Source organism: Panthera pardus, unplaced genomic scaffold (assembly GCF_024362965.1).
Source record: "Panthera pardus isolate Hobbes unplaced genomic scaffold, ASM2436296v1 HiC_scaffold_22, whole genome shotgun sequence".
NCBI classification, from domain to species: Eukaryota; Metazoa; Chordata; class Mammalia; order Carnivora; family Felidae; genus Panthera; species Panthera pardus.
The window spans coordinates 45,720,733-45,738,524 of NW_026526788.1; the positions used below are offsets into that span (position 1 = coordinate 45,720,733).

At 39.3% G+C, this 17,792-nt stretch overlaps 1 protein-coding gene across 4 annotated transcripts in view; it reads left to right on the top strand.

Moving 5' to 3' along the window:
* Positions 1-17,792, top strand: part of MAPK8 (mitogen-activated protein kinase 8) — a 97,778-nt gene that overhangs the window by 62,595 nt on the left and 17,391 nt on the right. For all 4 annotated transcript variants that reach the window (XM_019444871.2, XM_019444870.2, XM_019444869.2 and 1 more), the window contains 2 exons: positions 3,921-3,979; positions 4,069-4,207. In XM_019444871.2, the coding sequence (XP_019300416.1) occupies positions 3,921-3,979; positions 4,069-4,207 (198 nt within the window). The remainder of the gene's footprint in view (positions 1-3,920; positions 3,980-4,068; positions 4,208-17,792) is intronic.

The window sequence follows — 17,792 nt, forward strand, 5'->3', positions numbered from 1 at the left end:
GCGGACAATCAACTGACTGAGCCCCCCAGCCACTCCTACATGTATTGTATTCTTAAAGTAAGCTAGAAGAGAAATGTTATGAAAATCATAAGGAAAATTTTTACGCAGTACTGTACTGTATTGAAAAAAATCCATGTGTAAGTGAACCCTCCTAGTTTGAACCCATGTTGTTCAAGGGTCACTATGTATAGGGAAACCAGGAATGATGGAATTTTTACATTCCTGATGGATGGATGGATGGATGTTTTTGTAATGTCTTGCCTTTTCAGCAGTTTCATGCTCTACACAGATTAATCTCTTCATTGGTCTAAACATGTTTTTTCCCACCCTCCTTTTTTTGTGGTAAAATACACATAGTATAAAACTATCGGTTTAACCGTTTTAAACATACAGTTCAGTGGTACTAAGCGCATTCATATCGTTGTGCATTTGTTACTATTTCCGTAGATGCTTTTGTATGTCCACTTGGTCACTTATCTCTGAACACACTGGTGTGTCACCTGTAGCACACAGTACTTCATGTCTGATCGAATCCTTCAAGAGGAACTGAGGCTTGTCATCTCCTCTTAACCGTGGACATTGTAATCCTGTTTGGAAATCAGGTCACCGTTTGGTTCACATTGTCTTACCAAGTTATTCTTTGTCACAAGTCTGCTAATAGGTCACATCTTTCCCACCTTTCACTTTCTTTTTTTCTTTATAAAGATTTTATTTTTAAGTACTGTCTATACCCAACATGGCACTTGAACTTATTAAAACCTTGAAATCAAGAGTTGCAAGAGCCAGCCAGGTGCCCCCCCGTCGTTCACTTTCTTTTTACTTTTTGCTTTTGGAGATTAAGTATATAGTACTTTCTGTTTATCCCTAGAATTTCACATATGAAATCTGGTTTCTGTTCCCAGACTGTTGGGGGTTGCTTTTTCCTTTGTTCTGACTTTTCACTTGCTGGCTTCACTTATCAATTTTGCTCAGGATGCCTTCATAATAGCTGGATTACTTCATTAGTGACCTTTGTTTATATAGCAGAAATTGTGTGTGTAACTAAAAAATTATCCATCTCTCCTGAATTCTTCATCTCATTCACATGGGTATTATGATTGGAGACATTTTCAAAATGCCTTTTTGAAATCTCCATATATGTACTTGGTCACATTTCTGACCTGCTGCTGTTCTTTGTTGTCGTTGTTTTATTCAGAGAAGAAAGTACAGTTTCTCGGGGAATTTTTACCTGCTCCTAGTAAGTGTTACTTCTTTCACATACTTCTGTATCACCCCCTTAATCAGCACTTGACTTTTGTTTGCTGTCCAGTCTATGATTGATATAATTTCCCTTCTGTTCTTTTTTGAAGGAAAAAAAAGGGCCACTGTCTGCCTTAATCTTTTATAGCACCTTTATTGAGATACAATTCACATGCTGTACAGTTCATTTAATGTGTGTAATTAAGTGGTTATTAGTGTATTCACTGATGTATATGACTACAGGCAGTTCTAGAACGTTTTCATCACCTCAGAAAGAATCTCTGTATTGTGTAGCTCTCACGTTCCTATCTCCCATCCACCTTAGCTCTAAGCAACTACTGATCTCTTGTTTTTATATGCTTTTCATCTTTAACACTTCTCTTGTACTATAGGATTTCTCAGATAAGAACAGTTTTACTATTTCTACAAGTCTGTAGATGTGCAGTTCATCTAATTAGGAGCCAGGAATTCATTCATTTAGAGCAGCTAGATGCATTCTTATTATCACTTTCCCTATCTTGAACAGATTTGTTAGACCTTTTCTGATCTGAAAATTATGTTTCTGAATTTATTCACTGAACAAATATTTGAATGCCTTTTATAAGCAAAGCTTTGTACTTAGATGAATGACATAAATTCCTCCCTCATGTAGTTTGTCTAGAAAAATATTCCCATTCCTAAGTGTATTTGTCAATAAACATTTTAAAAATGTGTGTCAGTTATCTCCCTGTGCTAGGGCTGTAAGAGGGAATAATTCTTTCCAACAAGGATCCTGGTGTGATTGGGATGAGGCTGTCGTGAAAATGAGTCTATACTACAGTGTGTTAAATGCCGTATTAACACATAAGACATTGTGGGAACAAGGTAAAGAGAATATTCAGCAACCCGTCAAGGACTAGATAGAGGTTGTTAGACTCTACAAAAGACATCAATTTTGAAAGGAACAGAATTCAGTAGGTAAATATGACAGGTACAGGGAAGAGTATGTTTAAAGGCATTGAGAGTTTTTAAATATATCATTGTTTAAACTAATTTAGTATGGCTAAAGGATCAAGTTTAATAGAGGGCTTAGCAGGAGACAAAGTGGGTTGATATTCGGTCATGGAAGGCTCTGAATATACTTCCTGCAAGGGAGTTTGGGAAATTTTTTTGCTGGTAGTAAGTTTTTGAAGAGGTGAGTAATATGATCAGGTCTTTCTTTCACCATATGATAGGCAGTAAAATGGTAGCTGGATTTGTAGAAAACCATTGTTAGGGAACCTAATAATGTTAGAAGTAATTATAGCATGAACAGTCTAGATGAGATGTCAGAATCCTTTACCTGTATAGTAGTGCAGGGAATTGGAAAGAAGAGATTGAAGTTCAGACTGACAGTGGAATGGAATAGTATTCTTTTCAACATTTATTATGGTGCAAATACTGAAAACGGAGTCAAAAATTACTCTGAGCCACCTTTGTAAAAGAGAAGGCACTCTGGAAAAGTAAAGGGTTTGGGTAGGAATGCTAAGGAGTTCTATTTTGTATTCTTTGTGAGACGTTCATGTGACATGGCAATGTGTATTTGAGACTTCTAAATTAAGCAGGGCCTTTTAATGTATATTTGGAAACTGTCCAACATAGAGATGTTTAGAGAAAAAGACATATATTGCCCCCAGGGAAAGGGTGCAGATGGAGAAAAGGATTAAAGACAGAATGGTGGGAAAGAGGGCATGTCTGTGGATGAACCAGAGAATGGACTGGGAATGAAGAAAACTGGGAAAGTTCAGTATTATGAAAAACTGAGGGCGATGAGGGAGTTAGATAAGAGCTGATGGAAGGTATTTAAAATTTGCTCACAAATTGGGGCACCTGGGTGGTTCAGTTGGTCCGACTTCGGCTCGGGTCATGATCTCGCAGTTCCTGAGTTCGAGCCCCACGTGGGACTTTGTGCTGACAGCTCAAAGCAGCTGCTCCACCAACCTAGAGCCTGCTTCAGATTCTGTGTCTCCCTCTCTCTCTGGTCCTCCCTTACTCATGCTCCCTCTCTCTCTCTCTCTTTCAAAAATGACTAAATGTTAAAAAAAATTTTTTTTAATTTGCTCACAAATTATGTAGATGATTGTATAATATACATCCTTGATAATTGAGTATTCGTAAACGGAATGGATATGTGGAGCTCTTGTGTTGGTACAATTTTAAGAGCATTTTTAGGTTGACGCCAAAATTGAGAGGAAGGTACAGAGATTTCCCATATGCTCTCTGCCCCCACACATGCATAGCCTTCCTCATTATTCATATCCCCCACCAGACTGGTGCATTCACTATAATCAGTGAACCTACAGTAATGTGTCCTTATTACACAGAGTCCATAGTTTACATTAGGGTTCTCTTTTGTATTGTACATTCTGTGGATTTGGACTAATGTGTAATGGCATAATATCTACCATTATAGTATCATGCAGAGTATTTTTCACTCCCCTAAAGATCCTGTGTGGTCTGGTTTTCTCCCTACCCCCAATCCCTGGCCATAAAGTTGCATTAGGTAAAATAGAAGAGATTACTTGGGCTTAGAACATAAGATTTTAATATTCTTATACCATTGGTAGATTTTTTTTTTAACCCATGTATTTGCAGTTCCTAAATGAAAATATTATTAAGCAGCAGTGGTGTCTAATTTTTTTGTCTCTTTGTTTTTGCCACAGATAATTGGCCTTTTGAATGTTTTCACACCACAGAAATCCCTAGAAGAATTTCAAGATGTGTAAGTGTGATAATTAAAAGTTCACATTCATACATTATTCTTAGATTGTTGCTGTGCACTTTAGCTGTCATCTTTTCTCACCCATGAAGTTACATAGTCATGGAGCTCATGGATGCAAATCTTTGCCAAGTGATTCAGATGGAACTAGATCATGAAAGAATGTCCTACCTTCTCTATCAGATGCTGTGTGGAATCAAGCACCTTCACTCTGCTGGAATTATTCATCGGGTTAGTAGAAAAAATTATCATCATGTTCTTTTTTTAATTATTGAGGTGAAATTCATGTAGCATAAAATTAACCATCTTTTAAAGGGTTCAATTCATTGACATTTAGTACATTCACAACATTGTGCAACCACCACCAATGTAATATTTCAAAATATTTTCATTGCCCCAAAAGAAAACCTCATACCCGTAAAGCAGTCAGATCCTCTCTCCGTCTCTCCCTCCCACCCCTCAGCCTCTGGCCTCATACCAATCTGCTTTCTGTGGATTTATCTCTTCTGGGTATTTCATATTAAGTGGAATCATATAATATGTGACCTTTGTCTTCTTTAACTTAGTGTAATGTTGTGAATCTCGTTCGTGTTGTGGCATGTATCAATAGTTCATTCCTTTTTATGACTGAATAATATTGCAGTGTATGCATTTACTACATTTTATTTATCCATTCATCCATTAATAGACATTTGGGTTATTTTTACCTTTTGGCTTTTGTGGATAGTGCTGCTATGAACATTCATGTACAAGTATTTGAGTTCCTGTTTTCAATTATTTTGGGTATCTTCCTAGGATTGGATCATATGGTAATTGTTTTTTTAACTTTTAGAAGAACTGCCAAACTGTTTTCAATAGTGGCTATACCATTTTACATTCCTAGCAGCAACATTCCTAGTAGTGAATATTCCTAGCAGTGAACATTCTGATTTGTCCAAATCTTTGCCAGTACTTAACTGACTTTTATTCCAACCATCCTAGTGAGTACAAAGTGATATCTCCATGTGATTTGCCTTTTCCTAATGACTAAAGATGTTGAATGTTTTCATAAGCTTGTTGGCCATTTGCATATCTTCATGGGAGAAATGTCTGTTCAAGTCCTTTGCCCATATTTTGATGGGGTTATCTTTTCATTGTTGAGTTACAGAAGTTCTTTATATATATATTCTGGATCCTAGATACTAGACCCTTTTCATATATGTGATTTGTAAATATTTTCTCCCATTTTGTATATTTTCACTTTCTTGATATCCTTTGATGTACAGAAGTTCTTTAATTTTCATGAAATTCAAGTATCAGAATTATGTGGAACTGCTGTAAGGACAGAAACCTAGACCAATGGAATAGGACTAAGAGTCCAGAAATAAAATCACATATCTACTGCCAACTGATTTTCAACAAGGGTGCAAAAGGCCAGTTGGGAAACAATAAGTCTCTAATAAATGATGCTGGGACAACTGGATTTCCACAAGCAAAAGAATGACTTTGGACCTTTTCTCACATCATACACAAAAATTAACTCAAAATGGGTCAGTAACCTGAACATAAGAGCTAAAACTATAAAATTCTTAGAAGAAAATGCAAAAATAAAGGTAATTATTTGGCAATGAATTCTTATAGATGATACCAAAAGCACAATCAACCAAAGAAAAAACTAATTTTGTAGTAAGTTTTGAAATGGGGAAGTGTGAGTCTTTTTAAATATTGTTTTGACTCTTCAGGACCCCTTGTGATTCCATCTGAATTTGATTATCAGCTTTTCCATTTCTGCAGAAAAGTCATTGGAAGTTTATTTATTTATTTTTTTAGATTTATTTATTTTTGAGATGGGGGTGGGCAGAGAGAGAGAATCCCAGGCAGGCCTGGCACTGACAGCGCAGGGGCTTAAACTCATTAGCTAAAGTCAGATGCTTAACCAACTGAGCCACCCAGGCACCCCAAGCCATTGCAGTTTTAGTAAAGATTTCATTCATTGGGGGTACCTGGGTGGCTCAGTTGGTGAAGCTCCCAACTCTTGATTTTGACTCAGCCCTTGATTCCAGGGTCATGGGATTGAGCCCCACATAGGGTTCTTTGTTGACAGCAGGGAGCCTTCTTGGAATTTTCTCCTTCCCTCTCTGTCTCTGCCCTCCCCTGCTTGCTCGTGTACATGCACACATTCTCTCTCTCTCTCTCAAAATAAATAAAAATAAACTTAAAAACAGAGATTTCATGGGGCGCCTGGGTGGCTCAGTTGGTTAAGCGGCCGACTTCAGCTCAGGTCATGATCTTGTGGTCCATGAGTTCAAGTCTCTGTGCTGACAGCTCAGAGCCTGGAGCCCGTTTCAGATTCTGTGTCTCCCTCTCTCTGACCCTCCCCCATTCATGCTCTGTCTCTCTCTGTCTCAAAAATAAATAAACGTTAAAAAAATTTTTTTTTCAAAAAAAAAAAACAAACAGATTTCATTCATTGAATCTGTAGATTGCTTTGGTAGTTTTGCCATCTTAACTATATCTAGTATTTCAGTTCATGGACACTGAATGTGTATCTTTCCATTTACTTAGGTTGTATTAGTCTGCTTGGGCTGCCATAAAAAAATACCACAGACTCAGCAGCTTAAACAGCAGCTATGAAATTGCCCTCTGAGCTCTGCTTTTTCTGTATTCCCTAAATTTTTATATGTTGTGTTTTCATTTTCATTCATCTCTAAGTATTTTCTAATTTCCCTTGTGAATTGTTCTTTGCCCCATTGGCTGTTTGAGAGTATGCTGTTTAATTTCCACAAATTTGTGAATTTTCCAGTTTTCCTTTTTCTTGATTTCTGGCTTCATTCCATGGTGGTCAGAGAAGATACACTGTATGATTTCAGTCTTTTAAAATTTATTGAGACTTGTTCTGTCACCCAACATGTAGTCTGTTCTGGAGACTGTTGCATGTGCAGTGTTTTTGGAGGGAGTATCCCATATATGTCTGTTACATCTAGTGGGTTTATAGTGTTGTTCACATTCTTTATTTCCTTATCTTCTGCATAGTTGTTTGTCCATTAATGCAAGTAGGTATAGATATCTTCAACTGTTATTGTGTAACTATCTGTTTCTCCCTTCAATCATGTCCATTTGTGCCTATATTTTGGAGCTTTGTTGTTTATAATTGCTGTCTCTTCTTGAGGGATTGATGTTTCTGTTAAAATTTATTGTCCTCCATTGCCCCTTGTAACAATTTTTGTTTTTAAGTTTTATTTTTATTTAAGTAATCTCTCCACCCAACGTGGGGCTTGAACTCACAACTCTGAGATCAGGAGTTGCATGTTTTTGCTACTGAGCCAGCCAGGCACCCCCCCCCCCCCCCCCCCCCCGGGCCCCTTGTAACAGTTTTGACTAATAGTCTATTTTGTCTGATACTAGGTTAGCTATTCCACCTCTCTTTTGGTTTCTCTTGGCTTGAAATATCTTTTTCCGTTCTTCCACTTTGTGCCTTTGAATCTAAAGTGAGTCTCCTTTAGAATCTCTTAATAGGATCAATTTTCTTGTATCCCTTCTGCTGTTCTCTGGTTTTTACTTGGAGAGTTTAATCTATCTACATGCAATGCAATTATTGATAAGGAAGAATTCACTTCTGCCACCATGCTGTTTTCTGTATTTTGTATCTCTTTGTTTCTCAGTCCTTCCATTGCTGCTTTTTTTGTGTTTAATTGCTTTTTAGTAGTGTGCCATTTGATTCTTTACTCATTTCCTTTTCTGTGTCATCTTCAGTCATTTTCTTAAAGGTTACCATTGGGATTGCAAATTTAGTCTCTTCAATTTATAACAGAATCTGTTTTAGATTATTACCACCTTACCCTCAATAGCATACAATAGCATACAAAAACTCTACTCCTGTATACAGTCTGTTCTTCCCCCATTATGTTGTAGTTGTCACAAGTTACATATTTATACACTGTGCCCAATAAGATAGATATGTTATTATTGTTCAGTGCATTTGCCTTTTAAATCATATGTGGGGTGGGGGTGAATAGGAGTTAGAAACCCAAAACACAGTAATACTGACCTTTGTTATTTACCTATGTAACGACTTTTACCGGTTTTCTTTATTTCTTCTTACACCTTCAGTTTACTATTTAGTGTCCTTTTATTTCTACCTGAAAGACTCCCTTTAGCATTTCTTATAGGGCAGGTGTAACTAACAACAAACTGCCATAGCTGTATCTCAGAGTGTCTTAAGTTTCTCCTTTACTTTTGAAGGATAGTTTTGCTAGATACAGAATTTTTGTTTGGATTTTTTTTTCTTTTAGCAGTTTAAATGTGTCTTTTCACTGCCTTTTGGCACCTGTGATTGCTTTTGAGAAATCAGTTGTTAATACCATTGAGGATCTCTTACAAGTGACAAGTTGCTTCCCTCTTGACTCATAAGGTTCTCATTTTGTCTTTGGCTTTCAACGGTTTGATTATAATATGTCTCAGTGACGATCTCTTTGCTTTTATCCTTGGAGTTTATTGAGCAGCTTGGATGTGTAGATTTATGACTTTCATTAAATTTGGATGTTTTCACTCATTTTTTTCAATTTTTTTTCTACCCCCTTTTCTTTTTCCTCTTATTTGAAACTTCTATTATGTGTATGTTGTATTCTTGAATATATGCCACATCTTGTTTTCTTCAACTTCAGTGTTTTGTCACAGGCAGAATAGGTTATTCACTTGTCTTGCAGTGTTTTTGAGAAATGCCCCCTCTCTAGCCCAAGACAAGAGTCCCACACTGAGAATGCGGGCAGCCAGGAAGATGGGTAGGACAGGACTAGTAAAAACACCACACTCTTGCCTATTGTTTTTTAAGTTGCCTTTGTCTCAATTCTATGTTTACTTGGTTGTTGTGAACATTTGACTGTTTTCCAGATTTCTGAAAAAGTATTCTGATCCATTTTGCTCTGCTTTTTGGCGTTTCTGTGAAGCAGTCTACTCTTCCATTTTTGCTGACATCACTGTCTTTAATCATATTTTGGGGCGTTGTACTTCACGGGTTTATATGGAGTAGAATAAGCTTAGTTTTGCTTTGAAATGAGGCAGTATATAAATATCCTGCTATCATTACCAATGATATAAAACTGAGTATTCATCAGAGTTGTTTCTCAGATGTTCAGAAATATTTTATATTTTTGTAATCAGCTTTTAACTGATTTATTGACATGTAATTCCCATACCATACAATTTATAAAGTGTATAATAATTATTTACTATACTCAAAGGTTGCACACCTGTCACCACGATCTAATTTTGGAACATTTTCACCCCACTTAAAGAAATCCTGCACCTGTTAGCCTTCCATTTCTGTTATTCCCTGTTCCCTTTGCCCCCAGCCCCACACAACTACTAACCTACTTTCTGTTTCCATATATATGCCTGTTCTGAACATCTCTTACAAGTGGAATTGTATATAACATGATCTTCTGTGTCTGGCTTCTGTTCCCTAGAGTAATGTTCTCAAGGTTCATCCCTCTATGTATTATGTATCAGTACTTATTCCTTTTATTGCCAAACAGTAGTTCACTTTATGGATATATACCACATTTTGTTTATCCATTCATCACTCGAGGGACATTTGGGTTGTTAGCCATTTTTTGGTTATCATGAGCAATGCTGACATGAACGTGTGGACGTGTGTTTTTTGTATTTTAGTTTTAATTCTAGCTTATTCTTGGAAAAGTATAGCATTTAATTTGAGAGAAATTTCTTGAAAAGTATTTAATTCATTGGAATTCTGTCTTTTCTCTGAGCTACCTTGTGTCAAATAATCTGACTCAAAATGAAAACAGATTTGTTCTCAGATTAACTATTTTCAGACCGTTATGTATGTGACATATTTAGGCTTATCCTTAATTATCGTTCTGACTGAATTGCTTTGTATATTGCATATGCAACTGCTATAATATTATGTCTGATGCCATCTTTAAGCAACATAGGAGATATCTCTTTCAATGGGAAGGTGTTTTATCTTCCTCATCCCATATTCCTATTCTGTGACAGGCGAATGAGTTCAACTTCTGGGTTTTGTTTCTGCTTGTTTCTTTTGCCCTGTGGACTAGGAGAGTAGTGTGCCACCATGGAAATGAATTTGATTTTAGTGAAGTAAAATCTCCCAAATAGAATATTTTCAGATTAACGGGGGTAACAGAAATCACAGACCACATGACAAAAGATAGGAAACAAAAGACATAGCAAGAAACATAAAAAGGGAACATTAAATTACGGAAGACCAATAGGTAACATAATGGATAAAGGGAATTAACCCCTTAATGAACAAAGTTCAGGTTTCGGCACACAAAACTACCAACAACAACTGTGTGTTTCTGTAATGCAAACAGTTGTAACTAGCTTCCAAAGGCTAAAAGCAAAGGCATTGGCAAAGATGTACTGCGAAAATGAAACATGAAAACAAGGGTAATTCTATTTAGTCAGGTAAATTGAATATCATGGAGCCAGGGGGAAAGCATTTCTCAGTGACTTTGTAAGGATAAAGGGTGTAATTCACTTATTTAGTAACTGTCAAGAACTTTATACATGAAGTGGAGTTACAATACACAGAGTTTAAACTGTGGAAAATAGAAGAATTATGCAGACACAACGGTATTGGGATACTTATTAAAAATTTTTTGTTTAATGTTTATTTATTTTTGAGAGAAAGAATAAGAGAGCGAGAGCAGGGGAGGGGCAGAGAGAGAGGGACACACAGAATCTGAAGCAGGCTCCAGGCTCTGAGCTATCACAGACACAGACCCCGACCCCGACGCGGGCTGGAACCCACAAACTACAAGATCATGACCCGAGCCAAAGTTGGACACTTCACCGAACTGAGCCACCCGAGCACCCCAGTATTGGGATATTTTAACATACTCCCTTAGTGTGGATAGATAAAGTGGTAAAAATAAGTACAACTGTAGAAAATTTACATAATAAGTTTGAGCTAATAAGAGACATACTGTGAAGAAGTCTGTGCTTTTATCTTAGGTCAGGCTATGTGGGAAACAAATCTCTAGGACAGATAACACATGTAAGAAGTTCGTTGGGGATTCCCCTGGGGATCAGCATCTTTGAGGGAGTAAAGGAAGTAAAACTGGACAGAGGGAGAAATTGAATTGGATGCAGTCACTCCAGAGGCCTCAGCTGTTGACTTAACTGGACTTTTGCTCTGGGGAGCAGCATGACATTGGAAAACTTGCTCTCTGTGGCTGAAGGCAGTTCCTGGAGAGAGTTGCTGCAAACTCGGCACCCAACGCTGGCAGCAGCTAGAAGAATGAGTGCCTCAGTCCTGAATCAGGAATCAGAACAGGCACCACAGGACCCACTGTAGGACACCTCTGGTGCCTCTTGTTCCCATTTCCTTCATACAGTAGGTTCTGGAGACTCTTCCTCCAGGATTTTATTTGACGTCTGTTCCTTGAGGAAGTTATAAGAAGTTTCATGGGATAAACTACAGCACCCTCTCCTATAGCTGGTCTTGAGGCCACAACTGATGCTCATCTCTCTGCTCTGCTACTAATTTTAAATACCCTTCACCCTGGGGCGCCTGGGTAGCTCAGTCGGTTGAGTGTCTGACTTCAGCTCAGTTCATGATCTCAGATTTCGTGGGTTTGAGCCTCGAGTCAGGCTCTGTGCTGACAGCTGGAGCGTGAAGCCTGTTTCAGATTCTGTATCTCCCTCTCTGTGTGCCCCTCCCCTGCTCACGCTCTGTCTCGCTCGCTCTCTTTTTCAAAAATAAATAGCCATTAAAAAAATTTTTAAATACCCTTCACCCCAACCTGATCTAAAATCGCTTACTTGGTAAAATAATCTGAATTTTCATCTCTTAGGGCTTCAGTACAAGGCAGGGGGAGGAATGGGGTTCCTTCCACATAGTCAAGAGACCCAAGCTTCACCATCTGCATAGTTGCCAGTCATTGTGTCCAGCGAAGAGAAAGCCACGTGGTGTGTACTGGCTTTTCTAGCTTTGGCCTGGAAGTGACACACATCACCTCTGTTCTGAGCCCATTGGCAGAACTAGTCACGAGGACCTGCTTAACTATAAGGGACAGGGAAATGTGGAGAGGCAGAGCTCGAAATGGTGGTGAGCATTAGTTTCTGCCGTACACTACCCTTCAGGCTGTCGAACACTTCTTTGCCCCTTTATGCCACACATAGTACACTCACCCCTTGCTTAGGGGAGATAACCCAGAGTCCTAGTCTGTCAAGACATTTATTTCCCAAGTGATACATGGTAATTTCTACTTCGGATCAAGACATTGTTCCTTTTAGTCCAGAAGCTAAAATGATCAAATTATCTGACCACTCCTGTTTACTCCCCCTGCCCCCATCCCCTAGATATGATGGTCACACCAGGCCAGGGTAACCATAGTAAACAATCCCATTGGGGAAACTGAAAAACTCAGACACTGATTATTTGTAATTTGGAATGCTGTTGGGCAGGCATTGTGAATGTCACTTCCCTTGGGGATGAGGAATATCCCTTGGTTAGTTCTGCAAGGAACACTCTGTACACTGTTCTCTGAGGTACCTGGCTCTGCTATGTGAAGAGTCTTTCTTTTCCACTATCCTTTTAAATATATCTGAAGTGTTTATTAGAAAATGTGTTCGGGAGGCACCGGGGTAGCTCTGTTGGTTGAGCGTCTGACTCTTGATTTCAGCTCAGGTCGTGATCCCACATTCATGGTTTCAAGCCCTACATTGGGCTCCTCACTAACAGCACAGAGCCTACTTGGGATTCTCTCCCTCCCCCTCACCCCTGCATGCTGTCTCTTTCTCTCTCTCAGAGTAAATAAATGAACTTTAAAAAAAAAAAAACTGTTCTCCTTGGGGGCTGTTCAGCCTTCTCAGCTTACTCTCTGTAAAATATTGGGGAGCCCAAGTGTCATTTTAAGGCAACCCTTCTCAACCTGGACCTTGTTGATGTTTCGGATGGAGAATTCTTTCATTTGAGGAGCTGTCCTGCACCTCGTAGAATGTTTAGCAGCATTCCTGGCCTCTACCCACTAGATCCCACCAGTACTTCCCAGTTACGACAACCAAAACTGTCTCTAGACATGGCCAAATATCCCTTGAGGGCAAAATTGCCCTGAATTGAGAGCTACTGTTTTAAAGCCAGAAGAGTCACAGGCTAATGGAGGTGTTTTTGTTTTTGTTTTTGTTTTTAAGTTTATTTATTTATTTTTGAGAGAGAGAGAAGGACAGAGAGAGGGAAAGAGAAAATCCCACGTAGCCTGTACACTGTCATTGTGGAGCCTGACATGGGGCTTGAACCCACGACATGTGAGACCATGACCTGAGACGAAATTGGGTGCTTAACTGACTGAACCACCCAGGCACCCCTGGGCTCTTTGACAATACAACTCTCTCAGAAACTTAGGAGGCTTCTTGTTTTTAATTACAGTTCTTTTCACAGCACAGTTGTTAGTCACTGATTCTGCATTCTTGGATTTAATGTCTACCTTTAACTTTTCAGGCTTCTGTTGACAAGTCTGAGGCATTTTCATCAAGTTTTTGAAAGATCTTACTGGTCTTTTTCCCTCCAGGGTTTTCAGAATTATTACGTGGAAATGATGCATGAAAAACAAATCCAAGGTATTGGTGGCATAAGACAACGTTTATTGCTTGTTCAGGGGTCTGCAGGGTTGGCCGTGTGGCACTGCTTCAGATCCCAGGTTTGTTCCACCTTCACGTTTCAGCATCCAGGCTGAAAGGGTGCCTCCCTGGGGCACATCCCTTCCTCCTGGTGAAAGATGGAGGAGCAAGAGCCAAGCTAAATCAAGCATATTTAAAACTTCTTTTCGGGGCGCCTGGGTGGCTTAGTTGGTTAAGCGTCTGGCTGTTGATTTTGGCTCAGGTCATGATCTCACAATTCATGAGTTCAAGCCTCGCGTCGGGCTCTGTGCTGGTAGTGTGGAGCCTGCTTGGGATTCTCTCTTTCTCCCTCCCTCTCTCTGACCCTCCCATGCTTGTGCGCGCGCGCTCTCTCTCTCTCTCTCTCTCTCTCTTAAAATAAATAAACTTTTTAAAAAAAAATTTTAAAAATATAGAGAACTTTTCAGATTTGGTGTACAACATATTCCCTCACATTCCATTGCCTCAAACAAGTCATCTGACTTTGGCTCATTAGTAAGGTGGAGGAGCACAGATGGTCCCTTCCTCCTGGGGGCTCCACCTAATTTTTCCACTTTACTGTGGTGTGAAAAGTACGGTGTGAAACCGTGCTTTGAATTTGATCCTTTCCCAGGTTAGCGATAATGTGGTGCAGCACTCTGTCACAGTGCCGCGGCTCCCGCCGCCACGCAGTCACAGGGTGAACGGCTGCTGCACGTAGCAAGCTTTCCCTACGCATACAGCCATTCTGGTTTTCACTTTCAGGACACCACCAATAAATCACATGAGCTGTTCGACACTTGACTTGTAAAACAGGCTTTGCGTTAGGTAATTTGCCCAGCCGTAGGCTAATGTAAGCGTTCTGAGCATGTTTAAGGTAGGGTGGCCTTAAGCTCTGATGTTCAGTAGGTTAGATATATTAAATGCATTTTCATCTTAACGATATTTTCAAGTTAGGAGGTTTTATTGGGACATAATACCACTGTGAAGTCAAGGAAAATGTATATATTGGGTTGGGAGGGGGAGAGAGTTACTGGACAATCTGCCATTTTTTAAGGGTTCAGTAGCATTTAGCTTTTCTAGAATGGCAAGGTCCTGAAAATTTAGACTCCGGGTCCCTTTCATTTTTGCTTTTAAAGTGGCCAGTTCTTTCAAATGCGGCCCAATGGCCATCAGCACACATTATGAAGGTTTTGCTTCCCAATCTCTTCTAGAGCAGGGGTCAGCAAATTTTTCTGTAAAGACTTGAGAATCTTTTAGCCTTTGCAGATGATAGAGTCTCTCTCACAGCTATTTAGCTCTAACACAAAACAGCTAATAACACAAAAGCAGCTGTATATAGTAGGTAATTGAATGAAGAGAACTGTGTTCTAATAAAACTTTCTTCACAAAAATAGGCCTTAATTTGTTAACCCTTGTTCTAGAGCTTCAGGTTCAGTATACGAGTGCTGTGCCTTCCAAGTTACTGCAAGTGACAGGATCCTGAAATGTATTGCTATTATATAATCTGGATCACCTTTCCAACCTCTGATATTAATTTCGCTGCTGCCTGCTGCTCAATCTGCTAAGCCAAGATTCTGTGTCTATAATAGTAACACCCCACTTCTAGTACTAATTTCAGTGTTAAAATAGACTAGTGTAAAAGAAAAGCATTGTGTGTTTCCTTTGCTCTTACACTATTGCTGTACTACTTCTGACGCCAAATGTGTGGTAGTTTTTCCCACACCAAACACTTCTCAGATTTTCTGGACACCAGCTGGGTATCTGATAATTTAACTTAATCCTGATACTACCTACCTGGAGATAGCATCAGATCCAACAGGTTAAGGGATCTGGCCCAGAAGTACCCACTGTTCAGATGCCAGTCACAAACCCAACTTGTTACCTGTGCTTCTGAACTACTGCTATAATTCAGAGGTTTATAAGACCCCTTCCTTGGGTTCAATTAATTTGCTAGAGCGGCTCACAGAACTCAGGGAACTCACCAGTTTATTACAAAGGACATAACTCAGAAACAGCCAGATAGAGAGATGTACTGAGCAAGATTTATTCTCCCAGCACCTCCACATGTTCACCAGCCTGCAAGTTCTCCTTACCAGTCCTTTTTTTTTTTTTTTTTTTTTTTATGGAGGCTGCATTACATGTTATGATTGATTAAATCATTAGCCTTTGATGTTGAATTTGGTCTTTAGCCTTCTTCTCCCTGGTGATCTGAGTGGGAAATGCTGAGAGTTCTGACCCTCTAATCATTTTGTTGTTGCCCCTGGCAACCAGCCCCCCATCTTTGGAACTTAACAAAAGTCACCTCCTTAACATAAACTCTGGTTTGGTTGGATGGGACTTCTTAGGAATAACAAAAAGTAGTTCTTTCACTTTTAGTGCTCTTTTAGGTAATGCAAGGGTTTTAGGAGCTCTGTGCCAGTAATTGGGACAGAGACCAAATAGATATTCCTTATTTCAAATCGCAGTGGTACAACTAGGCTATGTCATGGTAACAAATAAACCCTGAATTCTCAGGAGCTTAACACAGCTAAGGTTTATGGCCCATACTACATATCCAGTGTAGGTCATGGTGGGGTAAGGACATAGGTGCTCAGCAAGCTCGCTTGACAGAGGGTCCACTATTTGGAAGGTACTAATCACCAGAGCTGAGGAAGAGACAACAGGGTGTCGTGCACTGGCCCTTCTGTTCTTTTTTTTTTTTTTTAACGTTTATTTATTTTTGAGACAGAGAGAGACAGAGCATGAACGGGGGAGGGTCAGAGAGAGGGAGACACAGAATCTGAAGCAGGCTCCAGGCTCTGAGCTGTCAGCACAGAGCCCGAAGTGGGGCTTGAACTCACAGATCGCGAGATCATGACCTGAGCCGAAGTCGGCCGCTTAACCAACTGAGCCACCCAGGCGCCCCTGGCCCTTCTGCTCTTTGCTCCCACTCACAGCCCATTGACTAGAGCTAATCATGGTTAGGCCTTGTCTGTGAGGAGACTGAAAAATACCGTGGAGAAGCTGGGTTATTAGATTAATCCTACTTCCTCTGCCACAAATTTATGCAAATTTAGTTCTTCTCATGGATAGTTAGCAGTGTTACATCTGTGGAAAGCTGTAAGTTGATACAAGGATGAATTTCAGGTAATAGTCTTTGAAGCATTTTGTTGACTTTTTTCTTGACAAAACATATTTGTAAAAAAATTATATTTTGCTCTTAATCTTTCCAAAATAAAGTATTTAAGGTTGGCATCTTACTTCTAGGCTATAGTGTAGTAGTGTAAAGAGCCATTAATCATTAGCCATCACAGTAGACACTGAAGTAGTTTCAGTTTTGCAATATGTAATTCTTGAACAGGCTGTATTTGCTGAGATAATGTGTTTTGTAAATAGTACGACATTATATGTACAAAATAGCTGTAATGAAAACTTTCATTTTATATTTCATTAACCCTGTTGATATCTATTTTCAATTTGAAAAAGCCCTTGGAGTACATATCTTCTAAACCCATTCATGATTGCCTATCAAAATATGCTAAAGACAACATACATGATTTTCTGGATATAGGTGTTACAAAAGTGTAAACAATGTCTTACAGGCCAGCTTTTTTTCTTTTGTATTAATCATTGATATTCAACGTTACGTACTGCATGTCTGTACCCATAATGGAATGTGTTTGTGGGCAGATACATTGAGTTTGCTTTCTTTGGTTTCGTGGTTCATAATAAGATTCATCAGAGCTAACAGACAAAGTGTGTTGGACTTGAAAGTCATGAGTGTTTATGCTGCTGCTGCCTTCCTTTTAATGATCATAGCATAGAATTCCTTAAGGTTGGGCAGGTAGAAAATTCTTCACAAGGACCTTATTTAGTAGCATCAACTGCTAGTATTTTATGGATTAGTGGCACCAAGACAATGGTGTTCTACTTCTATGGGCAGACAACAATTTTACGAACACATTTGTGTGATTTAAAGTGGGAAGCCAGTGATGGAAAGACTGGTTATGATCATTTCAGTCCATGGGACGCCTGGGTGGCTTAGTTGGTTGAGCGTCTGACTTCAGCTCGGATCACGATCTCTGGGTTCATGGGTTCAAGCCCTGCTTTGGGCTCTGTGTGAACAGCTCAGAGCCTGCAGCCTGCTTCGGATTCTGTGTCTCCCTCTTTCTCTGCCCCCTCCACCACTTGTTCTCTCTCTCTCTCTCTCTGTCTGTCAAAAACAAATTTA